Here is a 20939-nt window from a genome sequence, read left to right as displayed (position 1 = left end):
GTTGCAGAGTCTCATGCTGGAGACCACCTTGGGTGACAGAGGACTACCACTGCCCCTGCCCGTGTGGTGGGTTACCACCGCCTGAGCCACATGGATTGTGGTCATCTAGTAGAGTCCTACATCTACATTTCAAAAGCAAATACCTCTGATGATCAGGATTGTATGTTTTCTTTTCTAAAATGTATCATTTGTGTAGCAAGGTATGTGAGCAGAGTCTTCACTGTCCAAAAAGTGGAAATTTCCAAACTATGCTGCATGATGTTTAATCAAAGAAGATAAACTTGGAACATCTAAAAGAAAAGCTTTTTTTTTTTCTGGATTTTTTAATAAAAGCAAAGTAGTTTGCCCAGGTATAGTCTGAATGAATAGATGAATGAGAAAATGATAATGCAGCAATTTTATAAATTAAGATGAGAACTTTCTAACTTTTTCCTCCTTGATGAAGTCAGAGATTTTTTTTTCTTTTTTGAGATAAAACCAAAATTAGCTTTCAGCTTCTGAGCTCCTGTATTTTAAGCATTTTAACATCTACAGTGAAATGTGAAACCAAAAGGAATTCCCTTTGTTATTCTTCCTACATGCACAAATCCTTCTTCTGAGCAGATCTGTGCAGCTATTTGTCTTATTGCTTTCAATACCAATTTCCTGTTTCTACAGCTAACGACATTCTTTGCGCATCTGTCTGGTTTTGTTTTTTCAATAATTCCCTTTTGGCTTCATCTCTAGATTACAAGACAATTATAGTAGGTACCTGTTTCAACAATTACTGCAAATTTTTAAATGTGTCTATTGTTATTCGGCTTTCAAAAGTGTCTAGTTCAGTGACAGCAAAGTGGGATAAACTGAATTTTTGTATGCGTTTCGTTTCTGTAATTTGCTCCTGGTGAATGCCAGAATCAGTGATACTGGACTCATAGTCTTTCAGAAATCCTTCTCTGTTTTTCCATCTTACTTCCTTTTAGATTTTTTAGTAAGACATGTGAAAGCAAAGAGAAAAGTAATCACAGTAATTTCTGGTGATAAATATAAACAGTATTGCTGCACCAATTGGTGTGCTGAGTAATAATTGGAAAATAATTTCAGGCTATTACAGTTTTAATTGTAAAGGTCCCTGGTGAACTATAAGCATCTTCAATTGCAATGGGATTGAATGAGGAAAAAAAACAGCTTCTAAAGAAATTATTATGTTTGAAAATATGACTATTTAAAAAAATTTAATGTGGCCACTTTGTTGAATTGTCTATGTAATTACCCAGAAATTTATGAATAATCATGCTTTAAAACTGAGAACGGATGGACATAAGTTTATTCTGCGGGTGCAAGGCTTCATTCCAAATTTTAGCTATTTTGAATTGATGATCTACAGCAACTACGATAGTCTATATTTTGAATTGAAAACCTTACAGTGGTTCTTATAATGGAAGTTTTCAAAATGCCTAGGAAAAATGGGTTTCACTAGCAGTCAAAAAAAGTTGCTTGTCCAACATCCTGTAGATCTGACTCGAGACTTCAAAGTCTGTGGTATACATCATGGGGCTCTTCTGTGTATGGCTGGGCAGGAATTAAGAAAGCGATGGGAAGAACGTGGTGGAAACAGTGTTGTGACTTATGTATGCTAACTGTTTTCGTAGTTCTTTTACATGGTTGTGATAATGAATTCATTAAATTCTTCAGACTTGAAAATTCTTTTTAGAGCCTCCACCAATCCCAGCAAATTAATAACTTGCTATTAAAAATGCTTTTTCCAGAAGCTGTCCATTTCGAATCAGTGACCCAAGACTGAAATGCATTGTGAATCAAGGCTAGAGGCGCATGGTGTATATTTTATTCTAATTGCTCTTAAAATTCAACGTCACACCATAGCTTCCACAGTACACAAAGGCTAGGGAATAGTTAATCAAGTATGACTCATGTCAAACTACTGGAGGTGAACAGGATATTGTGGGGTCACCAGTCCTGTGCCTTTGGCTGAAATATTAGGTTCACTATTTTGTGAATAGTGTTTCTTTTCATTGTAAGTGACACAAGGAAATGGCACAAAAATTGTACTAAAGTGACGCAGACAATTGTGGCCATGCATAATGGCCAGGACCTATTGAAAATAAAATAAAAATTGTCTTTATACATCGAAGTCTTTTTCCAGCCACATGTTCAGGCAGCTTTCCCTTTGATGTCTGCTTGGCAGAAATAGAGATTATACTTTCCTGCTGAGGAGCTGATGGTCTCCTGTGTGGTGAAGAACTCAGTATGGCCTGGATCAACTTTTGATTCATCTGCTTTTTAGTCCTGGTAACAGGAAGAAAAGCGATATATATTTGAGAGCCTCCAGTATGAGAGTGGCATATCTATGACTAGCAATTTAATAAAATTTGAATAAGGTTTGTACAGTGTTTCATGTCTTCAAATTTTCCAGCGAAGCCGAAGAGAGCAGCTGCATAGTCTGTAATTACATAGCAAGTAATACAGATATTTTTTTTCTTTTAGGAAGTGAAGAGATTTTCAATTACAAGTTAAAATTTATGACACGCTATAATAACTGTTTAAACCTTTTACACAGAAGAAGCTAGCAATACCAGCTTTTTGGGAGAGTGAGGTTAGCTCAGCAAATGTATTTTTCAGTTGCCTTAAAAATGACTGAGTAGCAATCACATAGGCCTTTTTTCGCATTCCAGCCCAGAACAGCTGGTTTAGCTCAGTAAATACATCTTTATTGAAATTACAACCTGCTCTCATAAGTTGCATTTACAGGCACTGTCTGATTAGATGAATATTGTACTAGAGATGAAAAGTGGCAACCAGAAAAGTGCACCAGCAGGAAGAGGTATTTGTTTTACACGCCACCCACGCAATGGGAGTGTAGGCAAAAGAGCCAAGTGATGCTTCAGAAGGAAAATGGTGTGTAGTTTACACAAGGTATATTAGTAAGTGTTAAGAGATTGTAGGCTATTAAATGAAACAGAGCAGTGATACACGCCAGTAAAATAATAACAGCACAGTAAGCTTTCTTATTTACTAAAGACCAGGAATATTATTTAAAAATTGTTTGGTAAAATGCATTCTTAATGCATAGACTTAACTTATTCTAAGATATGTGTTAGCTCCAACAACAAAAGTCTGTGTAGATGTTAGTCTAGCAATGTTTTGAAAAATTGGGCTCTTTGTGCCTGAAAAGTAATTGCATACACGTAGCCTGGGCAGAAGTGCTGTCTGTCACACTTCTGATAGGTATGCATTTTTAGTAAGTACTATAACTTCTGTGCTTTCCTCCATAGCTTCTTGTGAGCTCAAAACTAAGGGTAAACGGTGACATTTTAAAAATATCTTACTGTCTTCCAGATGCAAATCTTTGAAATGGATTTAAGTGCAACTGACAGCAAACTTTATCTCAATAAACTCAGAAAAGTTAGATTTTTTCAAGAGGAGATTCAGAAAGGTCCTGATAGAGAAGTTCTGCATTTGTATTTCTCCATGGTTGCAGGACAAGACTCTGTAAGACAGAGTGACAGTAATTTTTAAGAATAAACGTGATGCTACATAATTTTATTTATATTCTGTGGATGGGATAGTAAGGTATTTAACTGCAGCCTCCTCTAGATACAACCAAGGGGAGAATGACCTTTCAATGAAATATGAGTTAATAACACTACAGTGCTGTGTGCTTTGGTCGAGTTAATCTCTGTGCAGATTGTAACAAAATGCTGTCTAATGTGTATTGAAAATTAATTAGAGTAAAGAGAGTGTTTTAGTAGTGTAATGGATATAATCTTTGGTTACATCAGCAAATTTCGGTTGCAATTAATAACAATTAATGGTTTTAAATAAAGGGCCAGGGAAAAAGGATGTTTTTCATATTAGCTGTATCACGTGTACTATTCATCACCTCTGGTTAGATCCAGTATGATTTGCATGCCCATCTTTTGTTTCCTAAGCTAAAGCATCAAGGAGAGATTAACTCCCTTTATGAGGAGCATAGGGGAGAAGATTGGATGTTCTTAATAGCTTGTCAAAAGGAGACAGTGAAAGAAAGAGGTTTAATATGCTATTTGTATTCTTACGTACATCTGGAGGGAGTAGAGGTGGTTTGCAGAGGATATTGTTATATTGAGTTTAATGCAGCCCATGGCTGGCACAGGGCAAGCTGCAGGGCAACTTGCAGAGAGTCTGTATGGCCTAACTGAACACAGGCGGATTTCAGTGGAGAGCAACGTAAGCATTTATGGTTTAGCTGTTATGTTGGATCGTTTGAGGAAACTTCTCCTGTAAAGCCAGAGATAACATTTAGAGATAGAGAGGTGATGAGAGATAAAGGGAGGCAGGGGTTGGTTTATTTTTGTGTATATAGCATCAAGATGATGTGCCCCAGTGCTGGTGGGGTACTCCCTCCTGTTGTTCTTTTGGTTGAGAATCCCTCTTCTCTGGTTGGTATTTTGCCTGTCAGTGACCCCTTCCTGTTCTGTAAGTGGAAAAATATTCCTTACAGTTTTCTGAGGAATATATGGCCAAGTGAAAGTGTAAATTAGAGTATTTTTTGAGATTTGAAGTACCTCAAGGCATGGCAATGATAAATGTCCTGTAAACACATCATCCCACGGTTACCCCAGAAGTCTATATTCTAACCCAGAAGTTATCTGCCATTCAATTTGTGTGAAATATTAAATGCTGTGAGCAAAAGTGTTAGACACATGGCTGTGCTAGCCTGATGAGCAGAGAAATGGTTAATAACATTGACATTTAAATTGACTTCATGTTAAGTGTCAGTTCTCACCACAGAGCTGAAGAAGAGCTGTTGTTTGAGGCAGTCTGTTTGCGGATGCATGAAAACAGTCTCCAGTTGCTTACATAAGGGTCAAGGTTGGGAAAAGAGCTTTACAACTCCACGAAGAGCAAGCAGTAAGGAACTGTGCCAACTAGCAGTCCTGCTTACACGTTTTCTCTTTATGCTATGTGAACCATTTGTGATCTGGCACTGGCAGTGCACTTGAAATAGGATTATCATGAGAATGGTTTATTTTTTATTCTCTGATATTTTACATCCTAAAATTGTTAAATATCAGAGAATTGTTGAAGTCACTAGCAGAGTTCAGAAACAAAATTTAATGCCAGTAGTAGTAGTCTCAAACATATTTCTCTGAATTTTCCAGTCATGGAAGGCTGCAGTAAATAAATGCTTTTGCAGGAAGGAAACCCAAGAAAACTTGATGTAGAGTTTCACTTAAACTACGCATTTTAGTGCTCTAATATACCAAGTGAAAGCTTCGTAATCACATAGTTTATACATTGTATTTATAAGTTTCAGAATATTGAGATGGCTTGCTTTCTTGAAAAGTATAATGATATCACAGTTTAGGCTTACTATTTTCAGTTTATTGACTACTAAAATTCTAGAAAAGGTAAAGATAGTTAATCATGCAGTTTTTCTGCAAAACTCTCAGGAGAGCAGGGAGAGGGAAGCTGGTAGTTATGTTCAAGTGAGAGCAAGATTCAAGAGTTTTGACCATAGCATCATTGATGCTATTGGAATGGCTATCCCACAGAGACTTCCTCTGTTTTAAGTACATTCCATCCCTGTATGGAATACAAAAGTTGTTATCTCAGTTAAAACCAACCAACCAAAAACTGTCAGTGAAAACACTGCAAGGTTAAAGTTTTAACTCTTAAGAACCATTTTCCAGTTCCTATTGGTGAGTCTTGTGTTGAGAATTACTGAACATTAATGAAACGTACTTTTTGACTTCTGGCTCAACTGTAATGTTGAAGGCACTTTCGTTAAAACATTAACATGACTTCATCTTTAATTACCACTTCAAAGTTGATTACTGATTCAAAATACAGATTAGAAAATATTTCAGTTAATTCTCTGACAAGTTTATCGCAATCATTCATCATGCTTAAGGCAAATAATAATAGACAGGTTTACACAAATTCTGATAATTTCAGACTACTCATAATATGTGTGCTCATGTTAATAAAAATGCATCAAGCCATATTTAATGAGTGCAAGATGCCAGTTTGGGCTCAGATCTTGTTGCCATGTTCCAGTCCTTGCAGTATTGTTTCAATTTTTCAAAACCAGAAATGTTCAAAACCAGTATTTTGCTTTTCCTTATAATTAATTTCAGTGCCATGTGCTGAGCAGATAACCCTAAGAATCAAGGGTGCTTTTCTGAATGGGTGAATTTATGACTTAGACATTAATAATACAGATCTCCCTAAGTGCCTGAGAAATGTGTCTCATCTGCGAGGGAAAGGACTACTTCTGCGGACAGGAGGATAGGTCTCCATGCCAAGTCATTACATGGTCTCTTAGCTCATACTTCCACCATCATTCCAGTTTTTGAAATGTGGAGCTCTGTCTGGAACTAAAATCAAATCAGAAGCCTATTCTGGGTAATTATCATGTGGTAATTCCCTGTGAGTACTTCTCTGTGCAAACAGAGATGTAGAGGTAAAAGATGGAGCCTGCATCACTATAGACAGTTTACCGAGTCACTGGTTCCCAAATAAATGTTTTGTTCTTAACTTCTGTTTGTTTCCAAATTACTTCAAAGCTAATAAAAAAGTGGTGTCATTTTTCTTACTTGGTTCTCTCCTGAGCACATGGCTACTGATTTTGTGAAACACTAGTTACATGCAGTCACATGTGTATGTTTGCCTGTAAGAGTAGTACTGCACAGTGTACTGGTTCCAGAGAAGTTGGAAAACACCATTTACTTGGACATAGGTGTGGTTTCACAATGTTGGCCCAATGACTGTGATGGTTCTATACATCTTTTATGAGATTTAGGACATATTATTGTATGCCTTGATTTAAGGCACAGTGCAGTGTGGGTTTGTGTTTTATATTATTGCAACTGATAGTGCCTACTATAAGAAATTACAAATTATCTGCTGACCACAACTCATAAAAGATTTTGGACTAAAGCAGAACCTGCTATCACTGTATTTTAAGAAAATCAAAATAGTGAATAGTAGCCTCTATCACTTAGCTCTTTTTCTGCTTTGTTGGAATATGGCCAGTGAAGCATTTTATACGACTGCTTGCATATATGCCTCACACAAAGAAATTCAAGGTAATGTCACATTGCCTTATACCTTTCTCTGACATGAATGGCATAGCCAAAGAATAAATGGGAATCTGGACATGTAGATGTGAGTGGCAGCCGTCCTGTTGGCGCCCTGGGGACAGGTCCCTGGTAGCTCCATTTATCATAGCTGTAAGCAGCGTCTTAGAGCCACCTAGCAACAAGCAGCCTTGATTTCAGGGGTACAACAGAGTAATTTGAGATCAGTGCACACGAATACATATATTGATGTGCTCTCTGTCGCTGATTCAGGTTTTGCTACAGAAAGAAAACCAGAGACTCCTTTATCTTTCCCTCAGAAAGCTGTCACTCACATAGGTTTGTGCTTCTTTCTTCTCCCACTTACCAATGCATGGGATGGAAGTGGAAAAAAAGCCCGTTTCTTGTAAGGGAGCTGGCAGTAGGGCCGGCTGCGTCAGCGACGGGAATGAAAGCTCTCCGTCGGGCTTCTGGATCACACAAGGCTGGCGCAGGTAACAAACTCACGCTTCCTATCTCACTGCAGCTTCTCTCTGACTCCCTCCATCTGGCACAGAGTCTAGGAGTCAGGGAAAAGCTGTGGCGCTGTGCGGGGAGCTGAAGTGCCAGCACCACAAAAGAGAAGTGGAGACAGAAGCTTAAGCCTCCTTAACTACCTCCTGTTTACTCTGGTTTTGGCCAGTAGCATCTCTCTATTTGGGCTTCCTAATCATTGATGTTGTGAGTAATCTTGAAGCTTTGTGCATGATTTGCAAAATAGCCTGGCAAACAGGCAAAAGAAAATAGAGCAAAGTAATTTTTGTGCCATCTCGATAAAAAAGGAAAGCCTACACACCCTGCATACAAAGATTCTTTTATATATATATATTTTTACAGTAACGTTTTAGAATAAAATAGGTGCCTGATATAAATTGATGTAAGTTTTTGAGGCCAGTGGCATCAGTTCATAGCAGTGAAGATGTCGCTTTTTGTCTTCCAAATTGCCTTTAGCAAAAATACGATTTTTTGAGTTGGATTTGTTGAATTCATTAATGCATTCTCATAACTTTAAAATACTCTGCTGAAGCAAGAGCATCCTTGTATTAGCAATTAGGCCTACTTAGACATCTAAGAATGTAATGATTCCAGCTGCAGACACAGTTTTGATACCTGTGCATGTGAAAGATAAAGAGGTGCATATATTTTTATATATGCACAGTTTTGAAAATCTGTAAATCTAGGAGTTCTGTGAAGCACTCAGTAAAATGCATATCAAATGCAAAAAAGCATATTGCTAAATCTCTCTATGTTAGGTAGTTATCTTTTTTTTTTTATTATTTATTTGATAACCATGGAAGATTGGTGGCTGAGTATGGACAGATAGACTTTGGAATGTGGGGAAAAAAAATTATGACTGTGATAAAAACAGTTTAATTCAAGATTATTCTTAGATGCTTAAGCTAGTGCATGAATCCAACCTCAGTACATTAATTTGTGATACTTAAAAACAGCTAATGTGTTTTGTTTTATTTGTTATTTGGTTGAGCAGATGGTAATGGTTTTGACACAATTCAGTTTTTTATTTTTCTTCTCTTCTTTTCTTGAAAAAGACAAGGCTCTTTTTCCCACTTTGTCACAGCTGGTTACCAATCAATCTCAATTCACGGTACAGTGATGATAGCACATGTTGTTCAGGGGCCAAATCTGATTGGGTTGCATTTTCAGCAGTGTTTCATATCAAAAAAAATTGTGTCTGTATGGCAGTGACTGTCAGCACACTATTGTACAACTGTCATTAATCAAAACTAGCAACAATGAATGCATTCATATGTGCCAGAGACTGCCAGATTTCACTCAAAATCACCCAATTTCTATTAGAATTTCCTCACCAGCAGTGTTTTCTCATCTGCTTGTTGTTTCTCTGTTTCTTTTTTCCTTTCCAGTTCCCTGCTCCCCTCGTTCCTTCTTTGTTAATTAAAGGCAGACCTGCTCTAACTATTACTTGTAGAACAGAAATTATGTAACATGGTGCCCAAAAGTGGCTGGTTTATGTCTAGGCACAGGCTGACTAGCTGTTAAAAATACCTCTCCCAGCTCAGTCTGATGGCTGAAGTCTAAGCTGAACTGGAAGGCTAAGCACCTCTAAATGTTTGACAAAGAGAAGTAAAATCAATTAGATGGCCATAAACATGGGAAACTGATGTCTGATGCCCTACGTTTTTAGCTGAATGTTGGCATCAATTGGCTAGGAGTCAGCAATATTTGGTCAACATGTCCGAAGGTGTTTCTTGACACTGCACATATTTCAAAGGCATTGCCTTCTTAGTGCATTGGCAACGTTAGGACCAACTTAACCAGTACGCTCTGTTTTTCTGCTCCATCATTAATCCAGGAGCCTGGTAACTTCTCTTTGTGATTGGTATTAGCAGTCAGAGAGGCCCTGATCCTGATTCCCAAGTGTCCGGTAGCACTAATCCAGATTGGAGTGAACTTCTCCAGAAACTTGGGTGGAAACTTCTTACTATGGGACTATGAAGCTCTGGGACAGAGAGGAGACGAGACACTGTTTGAGACTGCACAGGTGGATGCTTGAGAAACTGAAAACAGATTCAGGCTTCACTCCTTGTTACTTCATGGTCTTTTTCTCACACAAGCTCCTGTGGATCAGACTAAAAACCAGTTTTCTTCCTCTTTCCTTCCTGCCTGCTTCATCTGTCAAAGCTCGTCACTGAGCCGTGGTGACTTCTGGGGACAACGTGGGTGGAACAGATGACTGAGGGGCAGCATATCAGTACTTCAGGACAGCAGATGGTTATAATGTCCCATGGGTCCATCTATGCATGAATCTAATTGCTAGATGGCAGGTTCTGTCAGGGTGGTCCAAAAATCCAGTATGGCCTCGTTGGAGAAGCAGACTGGGAGAGCTGGACGTCTCCTTGGAAGTAATTCATAACTGGGCCATGATAATGACATGTTTACGCCACCCTCCATTTCACGACCCGAGTGGGAGGCGATGGCTGTTCCCTCGCTCTGCGTCCTGGCATGCCATGCAGCTGGCTCGTTCCCCCAGCAGCCTTTGCACAATTTGCATGATTGGCAGGTGCAAGCATAAAGGCTGTCGAAGCCTCCAAGGCAGCTGGCTGGCATGCCGGCACCAGCACATCGGTGAGATGAAGAAGAGCGAGTCAGCTGCAGCCCACAGCAGACTGGAGGGCCCTGTCCCAGGTTGCCTGCTGCATCCCAGTTCAAGCAGCCGCTCAGTCAGATACAGTCCTGCTGCCTGTCTGTTTTCATCTCGGCAGCGATAAGTGAACCATAGGGATGTTATTTGTTCTAAAAAAAAAACAGAAAAAAAGCAAGGAAATAAATGGCTAATCGTTGCCCAGCTTTATAACTGTGGTTCCTATATGCAACTCATATTTATGTTACAACTGATCTCAGTTTTCCCATCTTACAGGAGCTGAATACGACTTTATATTTTTAGTGCCCTAGGGCTGGCCTTATGTCAAGAAAATAAGCATTTTCTCTTGTCTGCAACTCTGTGGTCGCCAAAGACAAGTAACTGCTCCATCGTTGTGGGATACTGTTGTCATACTCTGGAGATTTTTAAGGGAGACAATTTGCCTTTTCTCTCTTATGAAAACAGTGATTTCTGTTTGCCATTGGCTAGTGCAGCACAGCATGCAAAATGACATAATTTGTGCGCAGTCAAGAATAAATGTTCCTCAACATCACATGTCTGTTGAATGTAGTTGCAATAAATCTGTACTGCTCTAGAAATTGCATATTAAGTTCTCTAGTGTCATAACTTTCCCCCTGCCCAATGGTACTATGCTAACAAAAAAATTGTCCCTGAAATTTTCTGAAGTTTGCCATGGCATCTACGTATTCTTCCCCTTGCCATATCTCTTGTTCCTTAGTTAAACCTGAGATACTGCATATAGATATAATTAAGTGTAACTTCTAACAAAAGGGATATTATATGCGTTTATCTGACAGAATGGTTAGCCTCAGTTTGATTTTTTTTAATTTATTTTTTGCTAATGAGTAGAATGGACTTAGTGAATATAGAATGAAACTGTATCGTATTGTGGTGAGTGTGAAAAGATTTCTTGGCTCCTCTTTATTCCTGGAATTGCTAGCAATGCTCTAATTGATGTTGTGAGCTTTAGACATAACAGAACTTTAAATGTTTCAACATACAGGATCTTTTGAGTTAAGATGCTTTAAAGTCTGTTAGCACACAGTGCTCTCTCTACAAATCTATACTAAAAGAACCAACAGCAATGTACATTATGTACACAGAAATTAATGTTTCAGATTCCCAAAGCATTTAAAAATATTCATAGAACCTCACACCATTCCTATAACTAATTGCATTACATTCTTATTCATCAAAACATTTAAGGATGCTCTTTCATATGATTTCAGTATGTTTGCTGAAGAAGTCAACAAGGTCTTTACTGTGTAACAAAGAAAAGGTAAATTAGTTGTTCTGAAGTTATGTCATGAGTGTGTGTACAGTGAGAAAGAGTATTGATGTCTCCTGAAGTCTTGGTCTTTCTTTAGTTTTGGGTTCGTATTTCACTATTTTATACATGAGAATCTGCACATAACTCTAGATTCAAGGTGACTTAAGGTATCATGGGCTTATTACGTCTAGAAGAAATGCTGTTGAAAATAGTTTTGAAAGAGAGTATTTCAGGAATAAAATATCTATGCTGAAAATCAGGGTTTTCCTGATTTTAGAGCCAAAGACATTTCATACAAGATGGAGTGTCCCGTTGACTTTAATGAGCTTTGGATAAGAGCCTAAAATAGTTTGTTAAGCATGACTTCTGCAGGATAACAACAATTTAACTCAAAATATTTTTCTGGGTATAAGCACTCTAAATGCTTGAGAGTGAATACTCACTGCATGCTGAAGTACTTTGTATTATTTCAAATTTTATACACCCTCATAGTTTTAGAAGTATTACAACAGTAGAAACAAAGACATGGACAAAGCACAATTGGATTGTTTCTATTTTTTTTTTTAAGAAAGAGAAAATGTTATTGTCCACCCTTAATGAATCATTTTGTAGTATTTCTGTGAAATTGATAAATCTCCTTTAATATGCCTCTTCAATAAAACACACATTCCAGAGCTTAAATATATTTTTTATTGTTTGTAATCATGTAGTGTCAGATCCTACCATCATCCTCACAGTTTCCCTAAGGGGTTGCTGCTGTAGAGAAAAACTATATATAAAGGGAAATTTCCAAATGAGCAAAAGGTAAAATGTGCTCACATAGTTAAAGGCATGATAAACCTGAGCTGTCATGTATTGATAACTGATGTCTGATAGCTTAATTTTATCTTATTGCTCTAGATCAAGGACAAAGTGAATGATATTATTAATAAAGCCCTCATACTGAGTGAACATAGCAATACTAATTTTATGTAAAGTTTCTAACTAATGCAGAGTGCAATAAAACTGTCATGAAGATTAATGCTTGGTGGAATTATCTAATGCTAGATAATAATTTATCTTCCAAAGTTGGCTCCAAGATAGATTCAGCTGGCATATTCCAGGTGAGAGTTTTCGTTCATTTCTGTTGTCTACAGAAAGAGTTTTCATTCTTTTTCTGTAACGTAGGTATGACATCAAGGATGACTACACTTTGCGCATTAAGAAGGCCATGAGCACAGATGAAGGAACCTACACGTGCATTGCTGAGAATCGAGTTGGAAAAGTGGAAGCCTCTGCTACCCTCACTGTGCGAGGTGAGTGCTGCCGTGGAGGGAGGGCCTGTGTCCTGTAAGGATAAATTGCTTTCTGACAAAATGGGCCACATCCTTACCTGGCATGGTTTGGGTTTCACATACCCTTTGCAATTGCGGGTGCTGCTCTGATTTACAACAGAGGTGAAATCCTGGTCCTGTTGATATCTCAGGCAAAATTTTAATTGACTTCAATAGGATAGGATCTCCCTGCAGCTGAAGAACTGTTTCAATGGTTTTTTATTGAAAAACAGATGTATATACATGCATAAGCAAACACTACATAACCATGGGCATAGACTTTAATATGTAAGCTGTCAGTTTAGGCTATTATTCAAGTTCCTTTCTCTAATAAGTATAAGGAATATAGTAAGTAACTTTGTTTATTAATGCCAAACGTAACTCAGATAATATTATTATGTGATCAGCTCTGCCATGATTAAACTCTCTACTATTACTCTTTATCTGAGATAAACCCTAGCCAAAGGAAAAAGAAAATCCTAATTAAATTTTGTAAGTATTACAAGGTAGAAACTAACATATTCTGTCCTAAAGTATTCTTGGTCTCTAGTATTCGCTCAGTGTTTATGTGCTGCTGTTTGATGTGGTAAGGAGGTTTTAAGACACACAGAATAATGAGTTGCCAAAATGTCTTCTATGACAGTAGATACAGTCATGCTAAAGATTATGGGGAGAAAAAAAGTTTTTAGGCTAGTATTTCGATATGAGTAAATAGAATATAATAGTTATTACTTCATTCCAAAAGATAAGCAGTAATTTGGCACAATGGATATCAAGCAGACACTATTTCACAGTTTAGTGGTGCATGCTGGCGGTTTTCAGTAGAGCTCTGAAAGGTTAATAAAAACATTTTTAGCTTTATCTGTTCTTCTCTTTTCATACACATTAAATCAAATGTTCAAAGTCTCAATGGATTGCTTTATTAGAACTGGGGTCAACTGACCCAAGAGGCCAGCTTCCATTTCCATCCATTTAATGCATGGACACAGTTCAGTTTAATTTGCTGAATTCAAAGGGAAAAAAAAGCACTGAGTGGCTTCGTAGGGGGGGAGATGTTAGTATATAACAAAGAAAAGAGAGTATCGTGATAATCCATCTGCTGAAATATTACCTCAGTATTCACTTTAGACAATAAGTGATAATGCAGCTCTTCCTGTTTCAAGCTGAAGAAATAGGTTTACCTGCAACGTGCTTGTGTAAGAGATTGTTCTTCCATTTTGTAATGTGAGAAAAATAGTCACTACAGCGAACGCCCAGAAATACTCTTAGTCTGTTCCTTTGTCACAGGCAGAATCATGGTATCCAATAAATCTGGCAACCAATTCAACAGCCTTTAAACACTCCTAGAACGGTGTCCGCTGTATACGTTACTGGAGCAAGGCTTTCAGATTTGCTGCCCAGACTTGTGATATAAACAATAGCTAGAACCAAGCAAAAAATCCTTTGAAATCACTCAAGCTTGAACCGGATGAAATTAAGGTGCAAAAACCCAAGGAAATATATAATTTAATCGATTTTCCTACTGTAAAAGCAGCTTTTCATTATCTTGGGTATTTTTCCCCCGAGTTTGTCTTTTATAGCCAAATTCATAGTATTTATCCAACACAAAGAAAGCCACAATGTTATAAACATATTAAATGTTCAGGATATGCTAGAAAATGAGAAAAGTGAAGAAATTCAATGGAAAAGGTTATAACTCTGAATTTTCTGAAAACAAAGGATTGACCAAACGCTCATTGACTTGAAAGGGACTGGGAACAAAGGTCATTTTAATTAAAGGAAGCCTTAATTCTGAATCGTAACTTTTGCCAGTTTTGTCTGAAACTGCTTTTACCATAACCGCTCATCATGTAGAGAAGCAAAAACACATAGCACTTCAAAATTTACTTTGAGGGTGCCTTGGTCCTTGCATGTGTTGTGTAGTTACAGCTGCAAACCTGGTAACAACAGCATTATCCTTGGCTCTCTCATTCATGGCTCCATCTTCTCAAAGCAGGGGATAAGGATGCAGTCAGGGAGTTTGTGTTATACTGTCACAAATGATTAAAGAATTTGAATTCTCCGATTCAGCCTTTATGCCCTCTCTTGGAAAGGTGCACATCACTCTCATTCCTTATCTCCCTGCAGAAAAAGGAATATGTCCATAATAGTAGAAGCCAGAAAGTCTTCAAATAGATGATGGGTGAGAATGGGCAGCAGGCTTGAAATAGTTAAATGAAATGAGTATGCCATAGTAAGGATAAAGCCATTGAAAGATTGAGAACTAAGAAGGTTCCTCCATGCTGTGTTACCTCTGAATCTGCATGTCTTACATTTGACTCTAGCCTGCACATAAGCATGTAGAGCTGGTTATTTTCTTAAGAAGGAGAAAAAGAAAAAAAAATTGTGCTGTTACTCAGAAACGTGGAACTACTTCTGCGGCCAAAATAAGGCAAGTTTCACCTACCCAGATGCAACCTGGAGTTAATTTTGTGTCCAACTTTTCAGCTCTTCTGAAGGGGATGTCTATATTTTATTAACAGAGGGACTGTCAGCCCTCTTCCCCGGCACAAGTATAATGAAGGGCTGTTGCTGTAATCAAGAAATCACTTGTTGCAGCAGCAGCTTTCAGTCTTGATATCAACCTGAAACGGTATTAACCTGTCGATCATTCAGCAACATTTTTTTTTTTGGAAATAGAAGTTATCTGAGCAGTAATTTGGGAGGTTCTGGGTTGAAATCCCTGTGGCCATTTCAGCCTATTTGTTATATTTTCATCAACACTGTCAGTGAGGAGAAAAGCAGTGTGCTGTAAGCTTTCATGCCTGTTGTTGAATGAGAAAAACCGTCCTGGGCTTTCTGTAGCCCTTACCGCTGTACTGACTGACCATGCTTAAAATTCAATTGGTGTTTGACTCAGAAAGCAAACGCCTTGCATCTACTGGCATGACATTTGATAGTCTGCGGCTTGTATTGATGTGTTAATCGGGATCTAAAAGTTTGTGCTAATGCAATGCCATTTTTCTTTTATCAGGCAATAACAATGATACTTGATGATGACATGTGAAGATAATAAAAATGTTTCTCAGAGAATGGTTCCAGTCAGCTTGTTCAGATGCTATGCTCAAGTAAATATGATAATAGTGGCACGTGACTAACGAGTAACAACAGTAAACACTTTACTTAGGCTGTCATTTGAAGGGTTAGCGATCACGGTAGTATCCATAGCGGGAGGTAACATTACACGTCATGCATTCTGACAGATATTCTTTTCTTTTTTTAATTTCTTTTTTATGTTCTCACTACACCATTGTAATGTCAACAGCTCGCCCCGTTGGTAAGTAACCATCCTTCTATCCATTTTAGCATGGCTTCATGCAATGCTTCATCTTTCATTTGCAACAGCATTTAACTGGCTGAAATTAGCAGCCGGTGCTTAATAGTCTTAACTGTCTAACACCAGGCAAGTGATTTTGACTGATGAAGTGCTATTTCTGAACTTTGTGTTTTCTGCTGTGTCATGTATAAATGCATTTGCCAAATCACCAACAAATACCAATCAGTAAAACGGGGTGGGTGTGGTGATACTGAGCCAAAATCACTCATTTAACAGTCTGTTGAAGGGCCTGGTATAAAAGCCATTGAAATCAACAGAAAGGATTGTATTGACTTCAGTGAGCTTCTACCAGGCCCTAAACGATCAGTTCATTACGCTTTTATTGCATAGCAGTAAAAGCACAGGCTTTGCATGTCCTGTCTTTCTTGTACCTTTCAAAGAGTTTTGAAATGAAGTAGTCCTGAAATTGAAGAGGGGATGGAGTAGATTTCCGTGCTTGTTAAGAAAGTTCATCATTGATTTTTGCCCTTGGGTCATCTTGAAGTGCATTTTGGAATGCACTGTGTAGGATGCAGATTGTTTTGAATAAAAATTCCAGAGGAAGACAACCTCTGGATTTTGAATTCCAACACTGAAAATCTGATTTTTTCCTATGCCTTTGAAATTACTTCTGAAAATTTATTTAGGGAAATCTGACTGAGCATAATGGAAAATTTGCAACTGTCAGTAGCCGAAATTCACTTTTGGTGTTCAGAAATATCCTGAAAATACTATTTAATTTTCTTTCACGGATGTTTACTCTGTGCCTATACAGATTTTCTAAATAATTTAACCAGTTGCACTGCTCCTCTGATTTTTGTAGTTTGTGTTTAGGTGTATCTTTTAGAATAATAATATGGTTACTCTGATTTTTTTGGATTAGTGTGAAAAGTCAGTACTGGTGTTTATGGAGATTGCTGAGGGATTTGGTCTGTCTTTATTTAGTCAAAACTTTCATTAGATATGTGTTTGTCTAAAGTTTGTGAGTTTGAACTTGTCTCAGCCCTTCACTGTTATTACTTTGGAGGAAAAAAAATTGGACTAATTTAAATATAAAATCCAGGTTAGACCTCTGTTTCCAGAACTAACGTGATTCCATGCTTATTAGCTTACTTGAACTAGCATACGTAGAGCCAAGCTAAGTACCTCCGCAGTCATGGCATGGCTTATCCACACCTGGAGAATTCCCTGTGCAGAATGGAAATTCACTGTTCCCCATTTGGGATTTTGATAGAAGCTTTAAACCCCAGTCACTACTGTATTACTTTGACATTATACTAGTTCTCAGGAAATTAGTAAGCTAGTAAGAAAATTTTCCTTTGCTTAGAAAATATAGTATGAATTTAGTATGCTTCTAATGTAAATCGTCTGTTAGGAAGGGGGTTATGTTATGGCTGTTTCTTCATTCACTAAGAAAATGCTACAAGACTAAAAGTATTTTACTTCTAAATATTTTTCTCATGTTGCTCACTCTTATAAGAAAGGCACGAAAAAAAAATACAAAGTAGAGACTGAGGCTCTGTGAAAGCCACATAAAATAGATGACTGGCGATTCATAAGAAAATTATAGGTTTCAGCAGTGTTGATGGTGTCTCGTTTCAGAACACTGATTCTTTTTTAAGACTTTTCAGGCCATTGAGTCATCCATGATTCCATCTCCAAAGCTTATACAGAAGCCCTTGGTCTCAAGTTACTTTATGTTCAGGTATATGATCCTCTTGCGTGAGCATGATGTGGTCAATTTGGCATATTCTCTGCCTACACTATTTTATTTTGTTGCAAATGAACATCTGGTACAAAGAAAATTCTTCTTTTACATGATTTATTCAGGAACCATAAATTAGAATGGTTGACCTTAAAATAATTATTATATGGGCATATGTTCTTTCTCAAATTATTTAATTTAGTGATTACTGTTGATAAGTAAGTAAGTCCAATCCCAAAGATACTTAACATATAGAACTCCCATAGAAGTGTGTAAGTAGTGATTGCTGAGTATATGCAGATAAGTTTCTTTAGATCACTTTTATCTGATCCTGTACCTGTAGAAAGGCAATGCTGTCCTTATGGTAGTATATACCTTAATTATTTTTTGTTTAAGGAAGGACCTGAAATGAAACTTATTTCTACAGTTCATATCTCTGTTTGATTCAAGAGTAGACAAAGCAGGTGGCTACCTATCCTGTTTTTTTTTTAAATTTAAAGCTCAGTAAGGCAAAACAAAATAAATTCCCTCTCCACCACCAGTTTTCCACAAAGAAGCCCAAGTGATCTTCTGTTAAAATTGTCATTTGACAAGAATGGTGAGTCAAATCTTGTAGTGTTTTTTTGTTCAGGAATTTAATTGGAGCGCAGAGCAAGAATACCTCTCCTTACGGAAAGGAAGCTAAAACAAACACTACTTAATGTTATTAAGCTCACAGCTCTCTAGGAGGGTGACATTTTAACAGAAGTATATTTACATATTTATGTATACGTTAAACTGCAGGAGAGCAGTTTAAAAGTTTATATTCTTTCATAACACCTGAGAATTACCTAGATACCTCTGCCTTTCATCGCTACCTCCAATTGAAAGCAGACATGTTTTGTCTCTATTGTGTTTTAAACAAGACCAAACCATTTTCTTTCAATGGCTTGTCACTGATGAAAAGAGAAATGTATTTTTAATGTTCGAGGATTGCAATTTTTGTTGCAAACAGAATCATTTTCATTTTCTATTCAGTTTTTGCCTGTTTCAAATATTTATATTCTGCTAGTTGTGATATTTTTATTTAAATTTCAGCCTGAGTGGAAAAATCAGGAGTGGGATTACCAATAACCATGTTTGATTCAAGCAGTTATTAACATATGGTATATACTACATAGACAAAATGAGATATGGTTCTACATGAGGTGGATGGCAGCTGGTGAATTTAGCAGTTCTATTCCAGATTACTCATCATGTTTGGATTTGCTGCTAGGAATAGATGTGTTGCCCATTTCTAAAATAGATATTCTCTTATTTATAACCTTTTGAAAAGATTTTTGACAGGATTTACAACAGATGGGTTTAAGAAACAAGATATTTATCCCTATTTAGAGCATTTTTATTGCTATTTCACTCATTAGATGAATTTCCCAGATGAACAAGTTCGCATTTTCTCATTGTCACATTCTGCTGGATTTCTTATGACAGTTGGGCCAGAGAATAATTGCTAAAAGAAGCACAAAAGTTGGGACCAGCCTGTAAATTTCATATAGTCCCACTGAAAGTAACGCTGACCCTCGTTTCAAAAGCAGTTGCTATACTGCTTTGAGACAGAGGACTTAAAGTTCAAATAAAAGATCTATGAGGATGTGTCTGATGTTTCAGTTACCTTTTTACTAGTCATCCAAAAACTCATTCATATGATAGAGTACTCAGTTTTCAAACTAATTTCAACTAAGTCCAAGTGAAAATGCAGTTCTTCGCATTTCAGTTGCCTTGCAATAGATCAAGTTTACTTAATTTATCATCATATGCTATGAGTCATCTTCCCAGAAAGAAGTGACGTGCAGCAAATAACTAGATACTTTTGCCACCTGGATAGAAATTAAGTATTTGGAATTAACTAAGGAAGTAAAGGGAGACAAGCCAAGTTACAAAAACTCCACTTCCCTACCACGTTGGGGAAGAGAGAAATAGATAAGACAGTTGCCATGAATTTTCCAAATTTCATATTAATTAAATACTCATATTATTTGCATTTCATTCTGCTCTGGGAAGTTTTCAGGACATAAATCACCCTGGCATGACTTAACGGTCTATTAAGAGTGATGCAAAATGAAACATAAAATAGAAAGGGCTCTATTTTAAACAAAGTTCTATTAGGTGTTGTGACTAGAAATTGTCTTGTTCAGATGGTTCAAATTGGTAAATGGGAAAGATCTCTTTTTATTCTTCTCCATTCTGACTCTTGCAGAGAAAGTCTATGTAGGATGAATGCTTTTCTTTTAGTATATTCATGAATATATCACCTTCATCTGAGACACTGAGGATTTATAAAATATCAGTAATGGCGGTCGGTGTGTGACAGAAGAGATGAGATCATGCTTCGCACTGTAGTGTCATCTTTCAGTGGCAGAAATCTCAAGTCTTTATAAAATTGTGATATGTTGCCTGTCTGCCTGCTGCTACCACCTATAGAAATTTTCAGAAGAGGGTAAGGACACCAGTGCACATTAGGCTTTTTGGATTTGTTTCTTCCTTAAGTGAAAGAATAATGCATCATTCTTGTTTAAAAATAGGGAAATTCTTCAGATTAAAGAGAAAAAGTTGCCACAGAATGAAATTCAGAATTCTTTGTATCCCAGGAAAAGATTAAAATATGGAACTTTCTTGTTCTGACATTTCCTAACCTTTTGAAGACCAGTCTAGAAATCATGAAATCCTTAGCATTTCTACTTTGGCAGAAGTCCACTAGCTGAACTTAAACTGGAATACTATAATGACTTCAGATTTCATAGAAATATAAAATCTTCAGTATATGGGCCAGAATGGCTCTGCAAGTGAACATTGAGCACATTAATCACCAAGCATTTAAGTGCTGGTCCACAGTACTCAGCTTCATTTCCAGCTGTTCCAAGTCTTCTTGGGTATGCCAGGTAGTGGTCAGAACAGAAAGGCAGAAGATCTGGTCAGATAATTCTTCTTCAATGGTAAGTGTGAAAAGTGGCAGTGTAGGTACTTGAAGTTTTAGCACGTTGTACTGTGACGTCCTGGCTCATTTCACTCTGGCAC

At 37.3% G+C, this 20939-nt stretch overlaps 1 protein-coding gene across 1 annotated transcript in view; it reads left to right on the top strand.

Moving 5' to 3' along the window:
* ROBO2 (roundabout guidance receptor 2) overlaps positions 1 to 20939 on the top strand; it is a 442630-nt gene that overhangs the window by 338869 nt on the left and 82822 nt on the right. Inside the window, exons 6-7 of the mRNA XM_086631322.1 lie at positions 12680 to 12807; positions 16130 to 16141. Of these exons, the coding sequence (XP_086487448.1) occupies positions 12680 to 12807; positions 16130 to 16141 (140 nt within the window). The remainder of the gene's footprint in view (positions 1 to 12679; positions 12808 to 16129; positions 16142 to 20939) is intronic.

This window comes from Tauraco erythrolophus, chromosome 1 (genome assembly GCF_009769465.1).
Source record: "Tauraco erythrolophus isolate bTauEry1 chromosome 1, bTauEry1.pri, whole genome shotgun sequence".
Taxonomy (NCBI): Eukaryota; Metazoa; Chordata; class Aves; order Musophagiformes; family Musophagidae; genus Tauraco; species Tauraco erythrolophus.
This window is presented reverse-complemented; position numbering and strand designations above follow the sequence as displayed.